Raw genomic sequence first — 17,926 nt, 5'->3', positions numbered from 1 at the left:
CTAATTCATAGTGAATTATACCATTAATGTGTGTGAATCTCATAACGTGCATACACCTTATCTTAACTTATTCTAATACACCAAACTGACCATAATTGATCAGTGTACCCATAATGCACTGTTGTAGTTAGAGCAAATATGAGGATAAGCAGTTGGGAGTGACAGTGTACCCGACCAATAAGAACCAAGCGGGACGGGACATAAAACTTGTATAGTGTTTTACCGACATACTAAAGGAATAGAATGTGTGGCTCAATATGACTACAATCAGTGGAAATATAATGCAGTCCAAACGCTACCTAAGGCAGCGCTGACTACACCGACGCTCCTGGTTCACCGGAGCCGAAGACCCTAAGCTCCGGCGCCGTAATGTGTTTACATTACACAGTGCAGGGGAAGCCGTTCTCATCACGTGATTAAACCACTTGATCGGGTTACATGACACTGGAACGAGACGGCTTGCGCTCCAGCGCCATGGTAACCCGCGTCTCCTTGAGCAGCAAAAGCACTTCTTTATTTGATCCGGTCACATGCTCCTACTAAGTCATTCAGACAGCTGACATTTACATGGATTAAAGTATAAGAATATAAGTATTACTGAGCCTCATTTTGACTTGTTTTAAGGACATTATATCAAAGTTGGATCAGCCTGTAGTGTGTGTTTCCACTTTAATTTTGAGGGTGACTCCAAATCCAGACCTCCATGGGTTAATAAATTTCCATTGATAATTTTTGTGTGATTTAGTTGTCAGCACATTCAACTATGTAAAGAACAAAGTATTTAATAAGAATATTTCATTCATTCAGATCTAGGATGTGTTATTTTAGTGTTCCCTTTATTTTTTTGAGCAGTGTGTATATGTATGTGTGTGTATATATATATATATATATATATATATATATATATACACACACAGGTTGAGTATCCCATATCCAAATATTCCGAAATACGGAATTTTTTGAGTGAGACTGAGATAGTGAAACCTTTGTTTTCTGATGGCTCAATGTACACAAACTTTGTTTAATACACAAAGTAATTAAAAATATTGTATTAAATGACCTTCAGCCTGTGTGTATAAGGTGTATATGAAACATAAATGAATTGTGTGAATGTATACACACTTTGTTTAATGCACAAAGTTATTAAAAATATTGTCTAAAATGACCTTCAGGCTGTGTGTATAAGGTGTATATGAAATAGAAATGTATTCTGTGCTTAGACTTGGGTCACATCACCATGATATCTCATTATGGTATGCAATTATTCCAAAATACGGAAAAATCCGATATCCAAAATACCTCTGGTCCCAAGCATTTTGGATAAGGGATACTCAACCTGTGTGTGTATATATATATATATATATATATATATATTTCTCTGACGTCCTAGTGGATGCTGGGAACTCCGTAAGGACCATGGGGAATAGCGGCTCCGCAGGAGACTGGGCACAAAAGTAAAGCTTTAGGACTACCTGGTGTGCACTGGCTCCTCCCCCTATGACCCTCCTCCAAGCGTCAGTTAGATTTTTGTGCCCGACCGAGAAGGGTGCACACTAGGGGCTCTCCTGAGCTTCTTAGTGAAAGTTTAGTTTTAGGTTTTTTATTTTCAGTGAGACCTGCTGGCAACAGGCTCACTGCATCGAGGGACTAAGGGGAGAAGAAGCGAACTCACCTGCGTGCAGAGTGGATTGGGCTTCTTAGGCTACTGGACACCATTAGCTCCAGAGGGACCGAACACAGGCCCAGCCTCGGAGTCCGGTCCCAGAGCCGCGCCGCCGGCCCCCTTACAGAGCCAGAAGCAAGAAGAGGTCCGGAAAATCGGCGGCAGAAGACATCCTGTCTTCACCAAGGTAGCGCACAGCACTGCAGCTGTGCGCCATTGCTCCTCAGCACACTTCACACTTCGGTCACTGAGGGTGCAGGGCGCTAGGGGGGGGCGCCCTGAGCAGCAATAAAACACCTTGGCTGGCGAAAATACATCACATATAGCCCCCAGGGCTATATGGATGAATTTTAACCCCTGCCAGATTCCACAGAAAAACGGGAGAAAAGGCAGCCGAGAAGGGGGCGGAGCCTATCTCCTCAGCACACTGGCGCCATTTTCTCTCACAGCTCCGTTGGAGGGAAGCTCCCTGGCTCTCCCCTGCAGTTACTACACTACAGAAAGGGGTTAAAAAAGAGAGGGGGGCACTAATTAGGCGCAGCAGCTATAATGGGAAAAACACTTATATAAGGTTATCCCTGTATATATATAGCGCTCTGGTGTGTGCTGGCATACTCTCCCTCTGTCTCCCCAAAGGGCTAGTGGGGTCCTGTCCTCTATCAGAGCATTCCCTGTGTGTGTGCTGTGTGTCGGTACGTTGTGTCAACATGTATGAGGAGGAAAATGATGTGGAGGCGGAGAAATTGCCTGTAACAGAGATGTCACCCCCCAGGGAGTCGACACCTGAGTGTATGAGCTTATGGAAGGAATATGTGACAGTGTCAGCTCTTTACAAAAGATTGATGACATGAGACAGCCGGCGACTCAACCTGTGCCTGTCCAGGGGTCTCAAAAGCCATCAGGGGCTCTAAAACGCCCGTTACCGCAGATGGCAGATACAGACGCCGACACGGATACTGACTCCAGTGTCGACGATTAAGAGACGAATGTGACTTCCAGTAGGGCCACACGTTACATGATTGAGGCTATGGAAAATGTTTTTACACATTTCTGATAATACCAGTACCATTAAAAAGGGTATTATGTTGGGTGAGAAAAAACTGCCTGTAGTTTTTCCTGCATCTGAGGAATTAAATGAAGTGTGTGATGATGCGTGGGTTTCCCCCGATAAAAACTGTTAATTCCTAAAAAGTTATTAGCATCATACCCCTTCCCGCCAGAGGATAGGGCACGTTGGGAAACACCCCCTAGGGTGAATAAAGCGCTCACACGCTTGTCTAAACAGGTGGCACTACCGTCCCCGGATACGGCCGCCCTTAAGGAACCTGCTGACAGAAAGCAGTAAAGTGTATATACACTCACACGGGTGTGATACTGCGACCAGCAATCGCCTCAGCCTGGATGTGCAGTGCTGGGGTGGCTTGGTCGGATTCCCTGACTGACAATATTGATACCCTAGATAGGGACAGTATATTACTGACTATAGAGCATTTAAAAGATGCTTTTCTATATAGGCGTGATGCACAGAGGGATATTTGCCGACTGGCATCAAGAGTAAGTGCGCTGTCCATTTCTGCCAGAAGAGGGTTATGGACAAGACAGTGGTCAGGTGATGCTGATTCCAAAAGGCATATGGAAGTATCGCCTTATAAAAGGGAGGAGTTATTTGGGGTATGTCTAAAGACCTGGTGGCCACGGCAACGGCTGGGAAATCCACATTTTTACCCCAGGTAGCCTCTCAACATAAGAAGACGCCGTATTATCAGGCGCAGTCCTTTGGGCCCCATAAGGGCAAGCGGGCAAAAGGCTCCTCATTTCTGCCCCGTGGCAGAGGGAGAGGAAAAAGGCTGCAGCAAACAGCCAGTTCCCAGGAACAGAAGCCTTCTCCCGTTTTCTGCCAAGTCCTCAGCATGACGCTGGGGCTTTACAAGCGGACTCAGACACGGTGGGTGCCCGTCTCAAAAATTTCAGCGTGCAGTGGGCTCACTCACAGGTGGACCCCTGGATCCTTCAGGTGGTATCTCAGGGGTACAAATTGGAATTCGAGACGTCTCCCCTTTCGCCGTTTCCTAAAGTCTGCTTTACCGACGTCTCCCTCCGACAGGGAGGCGGTATGGGAAGCCATTCACAAGCTGTATTCCCAGCAGGTGATAATCAAGGTACCCCTCCTACAACAGGGAAAGGGGTATTATTCCACGCTTGTTGTGGTACCGAAGCCGGACGGCTCGGTGAGACCTAATTTAAATCTGAAATCCTTGAACACTTACATACAAAGGTTCAAATTCAAGATGGAGTCACTCAGAGCGGTGATTGCAAACCTGGAAGAAGGGGATTATATGGTGTCTCTGGACATCAAGGACCCTTCTCACCAAGGGTACCTCAGGTTTGTGGTACAGAACTGTCACTATCAGTTTCAGACGCTGCCGTTTGGTTTGTCCACGGCACCCCGGGTCTTTACCAAAGTAATGGCCGAAATGATGATACTCCTTCGAAGGAAGGGAGTTTTAATTATCCCTTACTTGGACGATCTCCGGATAAGGGCAAGATCCAGGGAACAGTTGGTAGTCGGGCTAGCACTATCTCAAGTAGTGTTGCGGCAGCACGGTTGGATTCTTAATATTCCAAAATCGCAGCTGATCCCGACGACACGTCTTCTATTCCTAAGGATGATCCTGGACACAGTTCAGAAAAAGGTGTTTCTCCAGGAGGAGAAAGCCAGGAAGTTATCCGAACTAGTCAGAAACCTCCTAAAACCAGGCCAAGTGTCAGTGCATCAGTGCACAAGGGTCCTGGGAAAAATGGTGGCTTCCTACGAAGCAATTCCATTCGGCAGATTCCACGCAAGAACTTTCCAGTGGGACCTGCTGGAAAAATGGTCCGGATCGCATCTTCAGATGCATCAGCGGATAACCCTGTCACCAAAGACAAGGGTGTCTCTCCTGTGGTGGTTGCAGAGTGCTCATCTTCTAGAGGGCGCAGATTCGGCATTCAGGTCTGGGTCTTGGTGACCACGGATGCCAGCCTGCGAGGCTGGGTAGCAGTCACACAGGGAAGAAATTTCCAGGGCTTGTGGTCAAGCCTGGAGACATCACTTCACATAAATATCTTGGAGCTAAGGGCCATTTACAATGCCCTAAGCCAAGCAAGACCTCTGCTTCAAGGTCTGCCGGTGCTGATCCAGTCGGACAACATCACGGCAGTCGCCCACGTAGACAGACAGGGCGGCACAAGAAGCAGGAGGGCAATGGCAGAAGCTGCAAGGATTTTTCGCTGGGCGGAAAATCATGTGATAGCATTGTCAGCAGTGTTCATTCCGGGAGTGGACAACTGGGAAACAGACTTCCTCAGCAGAAGTCTTCCACATGATTGTAAACCGTTGGGAAAAACCAAAGGTGGACATGATGGCGTCCCGCCTAAACAAAAAATTGGACAGGTATTGCGCCAGGTCAAGGGACCCTCAGGCAATAGCTGTGGACGCTCTGGTAACACCGTGGGTGTACCAGTCAGTGTATGTGTTCCCTCCTCTTCCTCTCTTACCAAAAGTACTGAGAATTATAAGACGGAGGGGAGTAAGAACTATACTCGTGGCTCCGGATTGGCCAAGAAGGACTTGGTAACCGGAACTTCAAGAGATGCTCACGGAGGACCCGTGGCCTCTACCTCTAAGAAGGGACCTGCTCCATCAAGGACCCTGTCTATTCCAAGACTTACCGCGGCTGCGTTTGACGGCAGGGCGGTTGAACGCCGGATCCTGAAAGAAAAAGGCATTCCGGATGAAGTCATCCCTACCCTGATCAAAGCCAGGAAGGATGTAACCGCAAAGCATTATCACCGCATTTGGCGAAAATATGTTGCGTGGTGCGAGGCCAGTAAGGCCCCGGTGGAGGAATTTCAACTAGGTCGATTCCTGCATTTCCTGCAAACAGGAGTGTCTATGGGCCTAAAATTGGGGTCCATTAAGGTTCAAATTTCGGCCCTGTCAATTTTCTTCCAGAAAGAACTAGCTTCAGTTCCTGAAGTTCAGACGTTTGTAAAAGGGGTACTGCATATACAGCCTTCTTTTTTGTGCCTCCAGTGGCACCTTGGGATCTCAATGTAGTTTTGGGGTTCCTAAAGTCACAATGGTTTGAACCACTTGAATCTGTGGAGTTAAAATATCTCACATGGAAAGTGGTCATGCTGTTGGCCCTGGCCTCGGCCAGGCGCGTGTCAGAATTGGCGGCTTTATCCTGTAAAAGCCCTTTTCTCTATCGTCCTAGTGGATGCTGGGGTTCCTGAAAGGACCATGGGGAATAGCGGCTCCGCAGGAGACAGGGCACAAAAAGTAAAGCTTTAGGATCAGGTGGTGTGCACTGGCTCCTCCCCCTATGACCCTCCTCCAAGCCTCAGTTAGATTTTTGTGCCCGGCCGAGAAGGGTGCAATCTAGGTGGCTCTCCTAAAGAGCTGCTTAGAAAAGTTTAGCTTAGGTTTTTTATTTTACAGTGAGTCCTGCTGGCAACAGGATCACTGCAACGAGGGACTTAGGGGAGAAGAAGTGAACTCACCTGCGTGCAGGATGGATTGGCTTCTTGGCTACTGGACATTAGCTCCAGAGGGACGATCACAGGTACAGCCTGGATGGTCACCGGAGCCTCGCCGCCGGCCCCCTTGCAGATGCTGAAACAAGAAGAAGGTCCAGAATCGGCGGCATGAAGACTCCTCAGTCTTCTTAAGGTAGCGCACAGCACTGCAGCTGTGCGCCATTTCCTCTCAGCACACTTCACACGGCAGTCACTGAGGGTGCAGGGCGCTGGGAGGGGGGCGCCCTGGGAGGCAATGAAAACCTATTTTTGGCTAAAAATACCTCACATATAGCCTCCGGGGGCTATATGGAGATATTTAACCCCTGCCAGAATCCGTTAAGAGCGGGAGACTAGGCCGCCGAAAAAGGGGCGGGGCCTATCTCCTCAGCACACAGCGCCATTTTCCCTCACAGAAAGGCTGGAGGGAAGGCTCCCAGGCTCTCCCCTGCACTGCACTACAGAAACAGGGTTAAAACAGAGAGGGGGGGGCACTAATTTGGCGTTAGAAATATATAAAAAAGATGCTATAAGGGAAAACACTTATATAAGGTTGTCCCTATATAATTATAGCGTTTTTGGTGTGTGCTGGCAAACTCTCCCTCTGTCTCTCCAAAGGGCTAGTAGGTCCTGTCCTCTATCAGAGCATTCCCTGTGTGTGTGCTGTGTGTCGGTACGTGTGTGTCGACATGTATGAGGACGATGTTGGTGAGGAGGCGGAGCAATTGCCTGTAATGGTGATGTCACTCTCTAGGGAGTCGACACCGGAATGGATGGCTTATTTAGAGAATTACGTGATAATGTCAACACGCGGCAAGGTCGGTTGACGACATGAGACGGCCGACAAACAATTAGTACCGGTCCAGACGTCTCAAAAACACCGTCAGGGGTTTTAAAACGCCCGTTTACTTTAGTCGGTCGACACAGACACAGACAGGGACACTGAATCCAGTGTCGACGGTGAATAAACAAACGTATTCCTTATTAGGGCCACACGTTAAGGGCAATGAAGGAGGTGTTACATATTTCTGATACTACAAGTACCACAAAAGAGGGTATTATGTGGGATGTGAAAAAACTACCGTAGTTTTTCCTGAATCAGATAAATTAAATGAAGTGTGTGATGATGCGTGGGTTCCCCCCGATAGAAAATATGGGCGGTATACCCTTTCCCGCCAGAAGTTAAGGCGCGGTGGGAAACACCCCTCAGGGTGGATAAGGCGCTCACACGCTTATCAAAACAAGTGGCGGTACCGTCTATAGATAGGGCCGCCCTCAAGGAGCCAGCTGAGAGGCTGGAAAATATCCTAAAAAGGTATATACACACATACTGGTGTTATACTGCGACCAGCGATCGCCTCAGCCTGGATGTGCAGCGCTGGGGTGGCTTGGTCGGATTCCCTGACTAAAAATATTGATACCCTTGACAGGGACAGTATTTTATTGACTATAGAGCATTTAAAGGATGCATTTCTATATATGCGAGATGCACAGAGGGATATTTGCACTCTGGCATCAAGAGTAAGTGCGATGTCCATATCTGCCAGAAGATGTTTATGGACACGACAGTGGTCAGGTGATGCAGTTTCCAAACGGCACAAAGGTGTATTGCCGTATAAAGGAAGAGGAGTTATTTGGGGTCGGTCCATCGGACCTGGTGGCCACGGCAACTGCTGGAAAATCCACCGTTTTTACCCTAAGTCACATCTCTGCAGAAAAAGACACCGTCTTTTCAGCTTCAGTCCTTTCGTCCCTATAAGAGTCATATCTGCCCAGGGATAGAGGAAAGGGAAGAAGACTGCAGCAGGCAGCCCATTCCCATGAACAGAAGCGTTCCACCGCTTCTGACAAGCTCTCAGCATGACGCTGAGACCGTACAGGACCCCTGGATCCTACAAGTAGTATCCCAGGGGTACAGATTGGAATGTCGAGACGTTTCCCCTGCGCAGGCTCCTGAAGTCTGCTTTACCAAGGTCTCCCTCCGACAAGGAGGCAGTATGGGAAACAATTCACGAGCTGTATTCCCAGCAGGTGATAATTAAATTACCCCTCCTACAACAAGAAAAGGGGTATTATTCCACACTATATTGTGGTACTGAAGCCAGAAGGCTAGGTGAGACCTATTCTAAATCTAAAAAAATTTGAACACTTACAAAGGTTCAAATCAAGGTGGAGTCACTCAGAGCAGTGATAACGAACCGGGAAGAAGGGGACTATATGGTGTCCCGAGACATCAGGGATGCTTACCTCCATGTCCCAAATTTGCCCTCATCACTAAGGGTACCTCAGGTTCGTGGTACAGAACTGTCACTATCAGTTTCAGACGCTGCCGTTTGGATTGTCCACGGCACCCCGGGTCTTTACCAAGGTAATGGCCGAAATGATGGTTCTTCTTCGAAGAAAAGGCGTCTTAATTATCCCTTACTTGGACGATCTCCTGATAAGGGCAAAGTCCAGGGAACAGTTGGAGGTCGGAGTAGCACTATCTCGGATACTGTTACAACAGCAGGGGTGGATTCTAAATATTCCAAAATCGCAGCTGATCCCGACAACAAGTCTCCTGTGCTTAGGGATGATTCTGGACACAGTCCAGAAAAAGGTGTTTCTCCCGGAAGAGAAAGCCAGGGAGTTATCCGAGCTAGTCAGGAACCTCCTAAAATCAGTGCATCATTGCACAAGGGCCATGGTAAAAAAATGGTGACTTCCTTCGAAGCAATTCCAGTCGGCAGATTTCATGCAAGAACTTTTCAGTGGGATCTGCTGGACAAATGGTCCGGATCGCATCTTCAGATGCATCAGCGGATAACCCTATATCCAAGGACAAGGGTGTCTCTCCTGTGGTGGTTACAGAGTGCTCATCTTCTAGAGGGCCGCAGATTCGGCATTCAGTTTTGGATGTTGGTGACCACGGAGGCCAGCCCGAGAGGCTGGGGAGCAGTCACACAAGGAAAAAATTTCCAGGGAGTGTGATCAAGTCTGGAGACTTTTCTCCACATAAATATAGCTAAGGGTAAATTTATAATGCTTTAAGCTTAGCAAGACCTCTGCTTCAAGGTCAGCCGGTATTGATCCAGTGGGATAAAACATCACGGCAGTCGCCCACGTAAATAGACAGGGCGGCACAAGAAGCAGGAGGGCAGTGGCAAAAACTGCAAGGACTTTTCGCTGGGCGGAAAATCATGTGATAGCACTGTCAGCAGTGTTTCATTCCGGGAATGGAAACTGGGAAGCAGACTTCCTCAGTAGGCACGACCTCCACCCGGCAGAGTGGGAACTTCATGGGGAAGTTTTCCACATGATTGTAAACCGTTGGGAATTACCAAAGGTGGACATGATGGCGTCCCGTCTGAACAAAAAACGGGACAGGTATTGCGCCAGGTTAAGAGACCCTCAGGCAATAGCTGTGGACGTTCTGGTAACACCGTGGGTGTACCAGTCGGTGTATGTGTTCCATCCTCTGCTTTTCATACCTAAGGTACTGAGAATTATAAGACGTAGAGGAGTAAGAACTATACTCATGGCTCCGGATTGGCCAAGAAGGACTTGGTACCCGGAACTTCAAGAGATGCTCACAGAGGACTTATGGCCTCTGCCGCTAAGAAGGGACTTGTTTCAGCAAGTACCATGTCTGTTCCAAGACTTACCGCAGCTGCGTTTGACGGCATGGCGGTGGAACGCCGGATCCTAAGGGAAAAGGCATTCAGGAAGAGGTCATTCCTACCCTGGTCAAAGCCAGAAAGGAGGTGACCGCACAACATTATCACCACATGTGGCGAAAATATGTTGCGTGGTGTGAGGCCAGGAAGGCCCCACGAAGAAATTTCAACTCGGTCGATTCCTGCATTTCCTGCAAACAGGAGTGTCTATGGGCCTCAAATTGGGGTCCATTAAGGTTCAAATTTCGGCCCTGTCGATTTTTCTTCCAGAAAGAATTGGCTTCAGTTCCTGAAGTCCAGAAGTTTGTCAAGGGAGTATTGCATATACAACCCCCTTTTGTGCCTCCAGTGGCACTGTGGGATCTCAACGTAGTTCTGGGATTCCTCAAAACACATTGGTTTAAAACCAGTCAAATCTGTGGATTTGAAGCATCTCACATGAAAAGTGAACATGCTCTTGGACCTGGCCTGGACCAGGCGAGTGTCAAATTGGTGGTTTTTTTCTCAAAAAAGCCCATATCTGTTTGTCCATTCGGACAGGGCAGAGCTGCGGACTCGTCCCCAGTTCTCTCCCTAAGGTGGTGTCAGTGTTTCACCTGAACCACCTTATTGTGGTGTCTTGCGCCTACTAGGGACTTGGAGGACTCCAAGTTGCTAGATGTGGTCAGGGCCCTGAAAATATAGGTTCCAGGACGGCTTGAGTCAGGAAAACTGACTTGCTGTTATCCTGTATGCACCCAACAAACTGGGTGCTCTTGCTTCTAAGCAGACTTTTGCTAGTTGGATGTGTAATACAATTCAGCTTGCACATTCTGTGGCAGGCCTGCCACAGCCAAAATATGTAAATGCCCATTCCACAAGGAAGGTGGGCTCATCTTGGGCGGCTGCCCGAGGGGTCTCGGCTTTACAACTTTGCCGAGCGGCTATTTAGTCAGGGGCAAACACGTTTGTAAAATCCTACAAATTTGATAACCTGGCTAAGGAGGACCTGGAGTTCTCTCATTCGGTGCTGCAGAGTCATCCGCACTCTCCCGCCCGTTTGGGAGCTTTGGTATAATCCCCATGGTCCTTTCAGGAACCCCAGCATCCACTAGGACGATAGAGAAAATAAGAATTTACTTACCGATAATTCTATTTCTCGGAGTCCGTAGTGGATGCTGGGCGCCCATCCCAAGTGCGGATTATCTGCAATACTTGTACATAGTTACAAAAATCGGGTTATTATTGTTGTGAGCCATCTTTCAGAGGCTCCGCTGTTATCATACTGTTAACTGGGTTCAGATCACAGGTTGTACAGTGTGATTGGTGTGGCTGGTATGAGTCTTACCCGGGATTCATAAATCCTTCCTTATTGTGTACGCTCGTCCGGGCACAGTATCCTAACTGAGGCTTGGAGGAGGGTCATAGGGGGAGGAGCCAGTGCACACCACCTGATCCTAAAGCTTTACTTTTTGTGCCCTGTCTCCTGCGGAGCCGCTATTCCCCATGGTCCTTTCAGGAACCCCAGCATCCACTACGGACTCCGAGAAATAGAATTATCGGTAAGTAAATTCTTATTATCTGATCTTCCATTCAGACAGGGCGGAATTGAGGACTCGTCCTCATTTTCTCCCTAAGGTGGTTTCAGCTTTTCATCTGAACCAACCTATTGTGGTACCTGCGGCTACTAGTGACTTGGAGGACTCCAAGTTGTTGGACATAGTCAGGGCCCTGAAAATATATGTTTTCAGGACGGCTGGAGTCAGAAAATCTGACTCGCTGTTTATCCTGTATGCACCCAACAAGTTGGGTGCTCCTGCTTCTAAGCAGACTATTGCTCGTTGGATTTGTAATACAATTCAGCTTGCACATTCTGTGGCAGGCCTGCCACAGCCAAAATCTGTAAAAGCCCATTCCACAAGGAAGGGGGGCTCATCTTGGGCGGCTGCCCGAGGGGTCTCGGCTTTACAACTTTGCCGAGCAGCTACTTGGTCAGGGGCAAACACGTTTGCTAAATTCTACAAATTTGATACCCTGGCTGAGGAGGACCTGGAGTTCTCTCATTCGGTGCTGCAGAGTCATCCGCACTCTCCCGCCCGTTTGGGAGCTTTGGTATAATCCCCATGGTCCTTACGGAGTTCCCAGCATCCACTAGGACGTCAGAGAAAATAAGAATTTACTTACCGATAATTCTATTTCTCGTAGTCCGTAGTGGATGCTGGGCGCCCATCCCAAGTGCGGATTGTCTGCAATACTTGTACATAGTTATTGTTAACTAAATCGGGTTATTGTTGTTGTGAGCCATCTATCCAGAGGCTCCTCTGTTATCATGCTGTTAACTGGGTTCAGATCACAGGTTGTACGGTGTGATTGGTGTGGCTGGTATGAGTCTTACCCGGGATTCATAAATCCTTCCTTATTGTGTACGCTCGTCCGGGCACAGTATCCTAACTGAGGCTTGGAGGAGGGTCATAGGGGGAGGAGCCAGTGCACACCAGGTAGTCCTAAAGCTTTACTTTTGTGCCCAGTCTCCTGCGGAGCCGCTATTCCCCATGGTCCTTACGGAGTTCCCAGCATCCACTACGGACTACGAGAAATAGAATTATCGGTAAGTAAATTCTTATTATATATATAAAATGAAGACCTTTTTGTTTTGACTGAAAAGAACTAAATGCCACATTTTAGGATTCTGTTTGGATGCAGTATACAATATTGGCATGGTTACAATGTCAGCATGTTCAAAATGTCGACATTTGTGTCGGCAGTGCTATTCTACCCTAACAGTATTCTAACCCTACTGCTCATATGTTCATAATGTTGACATTTTCAACATGTCATTGTCAGTGTACACATTATGAACCTGTCGACGTTCTGAATATCGACACAGTAACTACATACTGTCTGTTTGAATGCTAAATAACTACAATTTAGTTCTACATGCAATAAATATACTTATATCTATGCTGTGTGATCCACCTTTGTTGATTTATGGTTCCTGTGTTTCTCTGAGGATGTATCCCCTTTTTTTTTTTTTTTTAGTCCTGGAAAATCATTGACTAAATAATTGAATGTGAAGTATTAGGCGTGTTCAGGCTTCCACAGCTGCTTTGCGGCATTTGGAAAACGTAGCAAGGTGTGGTGGATATAAAACAATGCCACATGGGCGTCTGTAAAATAACTATAATAGGAACATAAGCTCTGCAAAATGTATCCGACATTTCACTAACCAGAACGTTGCATTTTTTGTATTGCATTAACCTATCTATACATGCTCATGTTCCCAATCATCAAATAGGCAGAAATTTCATGTGACACAAATAAAATATATTTTTACAGCTGTAGCAATACCCGTCACTCCTGTATAACTCCTTCACCCGCAATTGTCTTAGCATGAATATAAGGACACAGTGGTTACCATGGAAACATTTGCTTTTATGGTACTTATGGTGAATAGGCTACACTTCACGCCTGCCTCTCTTCTCTACACAGAATCCTACTTCTCACCAAGCCTTTCTCATCGCTCAAACCCCTTAGTGCACATGTGAACATATAAATACTGATTACAATACTGTACTTTGCTTAGAGAATCATGTATAAAAGTACATGTACTTTCTACAGCAGGTAGTTTGTCATGTGATGCGGGCATGGTATTCCTGCTCTGATTACACTAACTGGGGGTGCTATACCGATTAATGATGAACAATAACAACTAAACATTAGTGATAAGTGTGTGTTCCATGGTTCATATATGCATCCTTGTTTAATTTAGCATGTTATGATATACATATTAATTATATACGGTTTTATGGCTTTACTAACAAATAGGACTACTACTCTGCTGTTAATACACCCTGTAAAATGTAAGTATGTCTGTATTTGTGTTCTCTGGGCGAATCACATTCAGTTGCATTTTGATATTTTATGCAGAACTTTGAGTATATGTTATACAAATGTCATTTTTGAAGTAAAGAATAATCTAATTTTATGGAAAAAAATCTGTAGAAAAGGAAAATATGCTTTGTTGTCTTAAAGAGAGCCCCTGATTGTTTGGTTTCAGACCTGTTGTGTAGGATTTGTCACCTGTTTTCATACTTTCAAATGGCAAAAAAAAAATGTGAAGCTAATTTTTGGGATAATGCAGACACACCCACCATCGTATTTGTTATGGACATTATTATTTTAAAAATACATCCTTTCATCCTTTTCATGGTTTTGTAACTTTTAGTTCTTTTCTTTCTAACCAGCTAGAATACATTTTGAATCTCTTTTGTCCTCATTTACATACAGAGACAACTAGATCCCAACAGAAATGGAGAAAGCAATAAGGAAAAAGTGAAAATTTCAGGAACAAGCATGATTTATAGGCAGTGATTATTATTACATTAGGAAAATGTTAATTTATGGTGATAGAATTGTATAGGCAGTTAATGACCAGCCGATCCAGCTAAACTGGCCAGTTACTTATCTGTCTCAAGAACATATCGGTCATGTTTGCGCTAATTGGTTTCTAATATCCATTTGTCCTTTACCGTGTGAGTTTTGTTTACCATTTTAAACTTTGCTACTTCGTCAAGAAGCTTGTTCCAGGCTTCCACTAACCTTTCAGCAATTTAAAGATTACGTATTATCATCTCTGTTAGACAAAGCATCAGACATATATTTGCCAGCTCTCCTACTCTCGGAGTAGTCCGCTGAAGGCTTCCCCTTCTCTTATTCTGCTGTGAGACACTGAATTTTCCCATTGCACTGTAAGGGCCTGCAGTCTCAGAGCAGAATGGAGACTTGCATGGGTAAGTGTCCATGCTTTAGACTATTCATGCTCACTTAGTTATATCATGTCATTTCTGGTTACTTTTGGATTTATAATGTAGTAAGTGTCCAACTATTTTTTAACAGTGTAAGTCCTCGTAGCTCAATGAACAGTGTTAAACATCAAACCATTGGTATGATTTACTTGCAATAACTAAGCCTTCTGTGTGGCTTGCTGTTGAATCATGACTGGCACTGGCCATTATATATTTTTTTAAACAAAACTGTTTAACTCCGTCATTTGCAGAAAAGTAGATGTGGATGTATAATGGTCGCACTTGCCGTTTGCTCCATCTTATTGAGGTTCAGGACACCTGGTACAGCTGTAGGTACAGTCACACATTTTCTCTCTTGACTAAAAAGGACAGTAACTTTGTCCTGTAACTTTCTGTGAATGACCCTTTCTACAAATGATAGTTGGCCTCTTGACTATGCCATTTGTATGTTTGCACAATAGAAATTCCAGCACCATCTTTACGTGTACAATTGTATGTTCACTTTTCGGGCGGTATGCTATTAGCTGCGGCTAAAGTTCTCTTCTGGGGCTATACTATTAGCTACGATAAGCCTGCATGAGACACATCTTATCGGGGATTTTGCTTCGCCTTTCACTGAACCTGTCAGTTTTCAGGAGAAAGGGCATTTTTTTTTTACAGGAGATCTGATATGACAGCCTGTAAAAAAAAAAATTAAAAAAACTCGATGAAACATTGGGAAACCATTCGTTTTTGCGTCCAGTGTTTTACCGCAGCTAATAGAATACCGCCCTTAGAGAGGAGAATGGTTGTTGGAACAGAAAAAATGTTTACTGATCCATACAAAACAGGCATGGTTTCTTCCCTGTATTTAAAATGTATAAAGAATTATTTAGAGGCCGGTGCTCTTTTTTTACATTATCCATGTACAGTCCTAAGAGTTTCACTAACATTCTTTGTAATACAAAGGTACTGGTGATTGCTTTTCTTCTGTAATACCCCATTCACACTGAGGCAAGGACCTGGGAAAACCCAGTTTGTGTGTGGTGAATGGTTCCACCCGTATTATTTGACCTAGTTCTACGCCGCTGGTAATGACCTGGGATTTTCCCGGGTCTGAGCTAAATAGTCAGCAGTAAGAAAGGGTGTTCCCAGGTTACTCTACACTGGTGGAATCTCGTTGGTGGATCATCCACTTTTAATGACATAACAAGCTGATGAGCCTGTTCTGCAGGACAGGCGGAGGTATAGTGTGAACAGTGATGACCAGGGATTTACCTGCGACCATATGATGTGAAAAAATGCAACTTAGGTTCATCCCATGTTCATTTTACCGTCTGTAACCCCTTTTTGTGGGTATTAGTAAATTTGGATATAATTATGAGCAATTGTATTTACTGGTATATCATGCATTTTGTTTGTCTTGTAGGTTCTATGCAAGAGATTCTGGACTTCTAAAGTTTAAAATCCAGGCTGGTCTTCTTGGGCGGCCCATCAATCACACAGTGCGCAGGCTTGTCGCCTTCACGTTTCATCCGTTCGAGCCATTTGCGATATCAGTGCAGCGGACTAATGCAGAATATGTGGTGAACTTTCACATGAGACACAGCTGCACATAAAGGGAGTCCGGAAACAAGACCCTGCTGCCTTAATCTCATCCATTACTTGTTTTTTTACTAGAGACCAAATTATACTGTTCACCTCCAGAGCTTAAAGTCCAAATTATCAATAAAATATAGGATTTCAAAATATACCATAGCAATCTGTTTAATTTTGCAGCAAAAATTTCCAGGACTATTATATTTTATTAATTTTGCTTGACTTCATTATTGAAATATTAGAGGGAGACTGTAGAAATCTGTTGGTTGTTTGCCAGTATGAAATTCTGCATACACTATTTTTTTTAAAGTTATACAATGGAAGAAGCACGGCCACAGGAATTTTCCGGAAAAAGAATATTATGTTGATGATAACCTTTCCCATTTGAAATTCCCCAAAGCAGTGTTTCCCAAAGACGACTATGAAGCACATGAACAGTCCAGGTTTTAATAATAATTCTATATCCATGCTTAACACAGATGGTTAAATCAATATACTGAGGTAATAATTTCCACCTGTGCTCAAGTATGGCTATCCTTAACACCTGGACTGTTTAGTGTGCCTTGAGAACTGTGGTTGGGAACCCCTGCCTTAAACTAAGACCTGCATGATCACATACAAAATAAATTGTTGTTGAATTTGGATTAGCATTATTAAAGGGGGCATATTACTGAAGCTATGTTAATTTTATAGAATAAAATATACATATATTTAAACTCAACATTACTATGAACCTTGAAAATGATTGGATCATCAGTAATATTGGCTTCTGGTAGTAAATCATTAACTCCCACCATGAATCTAATTATTTTTTATTTTTTTTAAATTCTTGTAGTAGTGTTCTTTATACACTCTATGAAAGGTGTTTCCTCCATGTTTTATTCATTGGTACTGAAAGGGAGGTCTGTAAAACCAAGGCTAGAACTTTGTGGTAATATGTTAAAGGGGCACTTATCTATTATGTTTCTGTTATAGTTCATGCATTATGAAACACCTCTTGCAACATCCACATATACCTTTAAAGTGCTCATCCTAAAAGCTCAGCATTTATATTGAATTTTATTTCTTTCCTATAAAACAGCCTTGTCTCAAATATATTTTTATAGTAAGTGTCAGTCAACTTGTTCCATAATAATCTGCATTGTCAGTGTTAATGCGTGTTAAATATTAGAGCATTAAACAACAATGTACACACACTAGCTGAACTTTCAGTCCTGAACTTCATATCAGTGATTGTAAAGACTGGCCAATTTTATTTAGCAATAATTTTGACCAAAACATCAGGGTTCTTTTTTCGGTTTGTTTTTGTTAACTCTTGATATCCTAAAAACTTTGTATTTTTTAGTTTGCTGCTTGCAACAAGACACGCATCTCTTCGCCCACAAATAGTTCTCATATCGTCATTAAATTCATAAGTTGAGACTTTGGCTGAATGAGAGCTTGCCAAGATCACTGCTAACCGTGTAATTTACTGTACGGATAATATGTAATGCTTGTCATTATTTTTGTGCACTATGCAGCTTTTGGGTAAAATGTGAAGTACATGTGCAGTGCAAACGTAATGTACATGAATCTTGCAGATGAATCTATACAATGTACTATATCTGTTTTGTGAATATCTATATGAGTTATATGGATACTTTGTCTGAGCTCAGAAATAACTCTGCAAAGTAAATTAATCTTCC

At 44.5% G+C, this 17,926-nt stretch overlaps 1 protein-coding gene across 11 annotated transcripts in view; it reads left to right on the top strand.

Moving 5' to 3' along the window:
• Positions 1-16,393, top strand: part of DET1 (DET1 partner of COP1 E3 ubiquitin ligase) — a 154,738-nt gene extending 138,345 nt beyond the window's left edge. For 7 of the 11 annotated variants that reach the window (XM_063925770.1, XM_063925766.1, XM_063925771.1 and 4 more), the window contains one exon: positions 16,072-16,393. In XM_063925770.1, the coding sequence (XP_063781840.1) occupies positions 16,072-16,261 (190 nt within the window). In that variant the 3' untranslated portion in view covers positions 16,262-16,393. Of the gene's footprint in view, positions 1-14,145; positions 14,997-16,071 lie in introns of all 11 variants that reach the window. The other 4 variants (XR_010179202.1, XR_010179200.1, XR_010179201.1 and 1 more) reach the window with 4 other exon arrangements.
• The last annotated feature ends 1,533 nt before the right edge of the window (positions 16,394-17,926 follow it).

The sequence above is a fragment of the Pseudophryne corroboree genome, chromosome 6 (assembly GCF_028390025.1).
Source record: "Pseudophryne corroboree isolate aPseCor3 chromosome 6, aPseCor3.hap2, whole genome shotgun sequence".
In the NCBI taxonomy this organism is placed as follows: domain Eukaryota; kingdom Metazoa; phylum Chordata; class Amphibia; order Anura; family Myobatrachidae; genus Pseudophryne; species Pseudophryne corroboree.
This window is presented reverse-complemented; position numbering and strand designations above follow the sequence as displayed.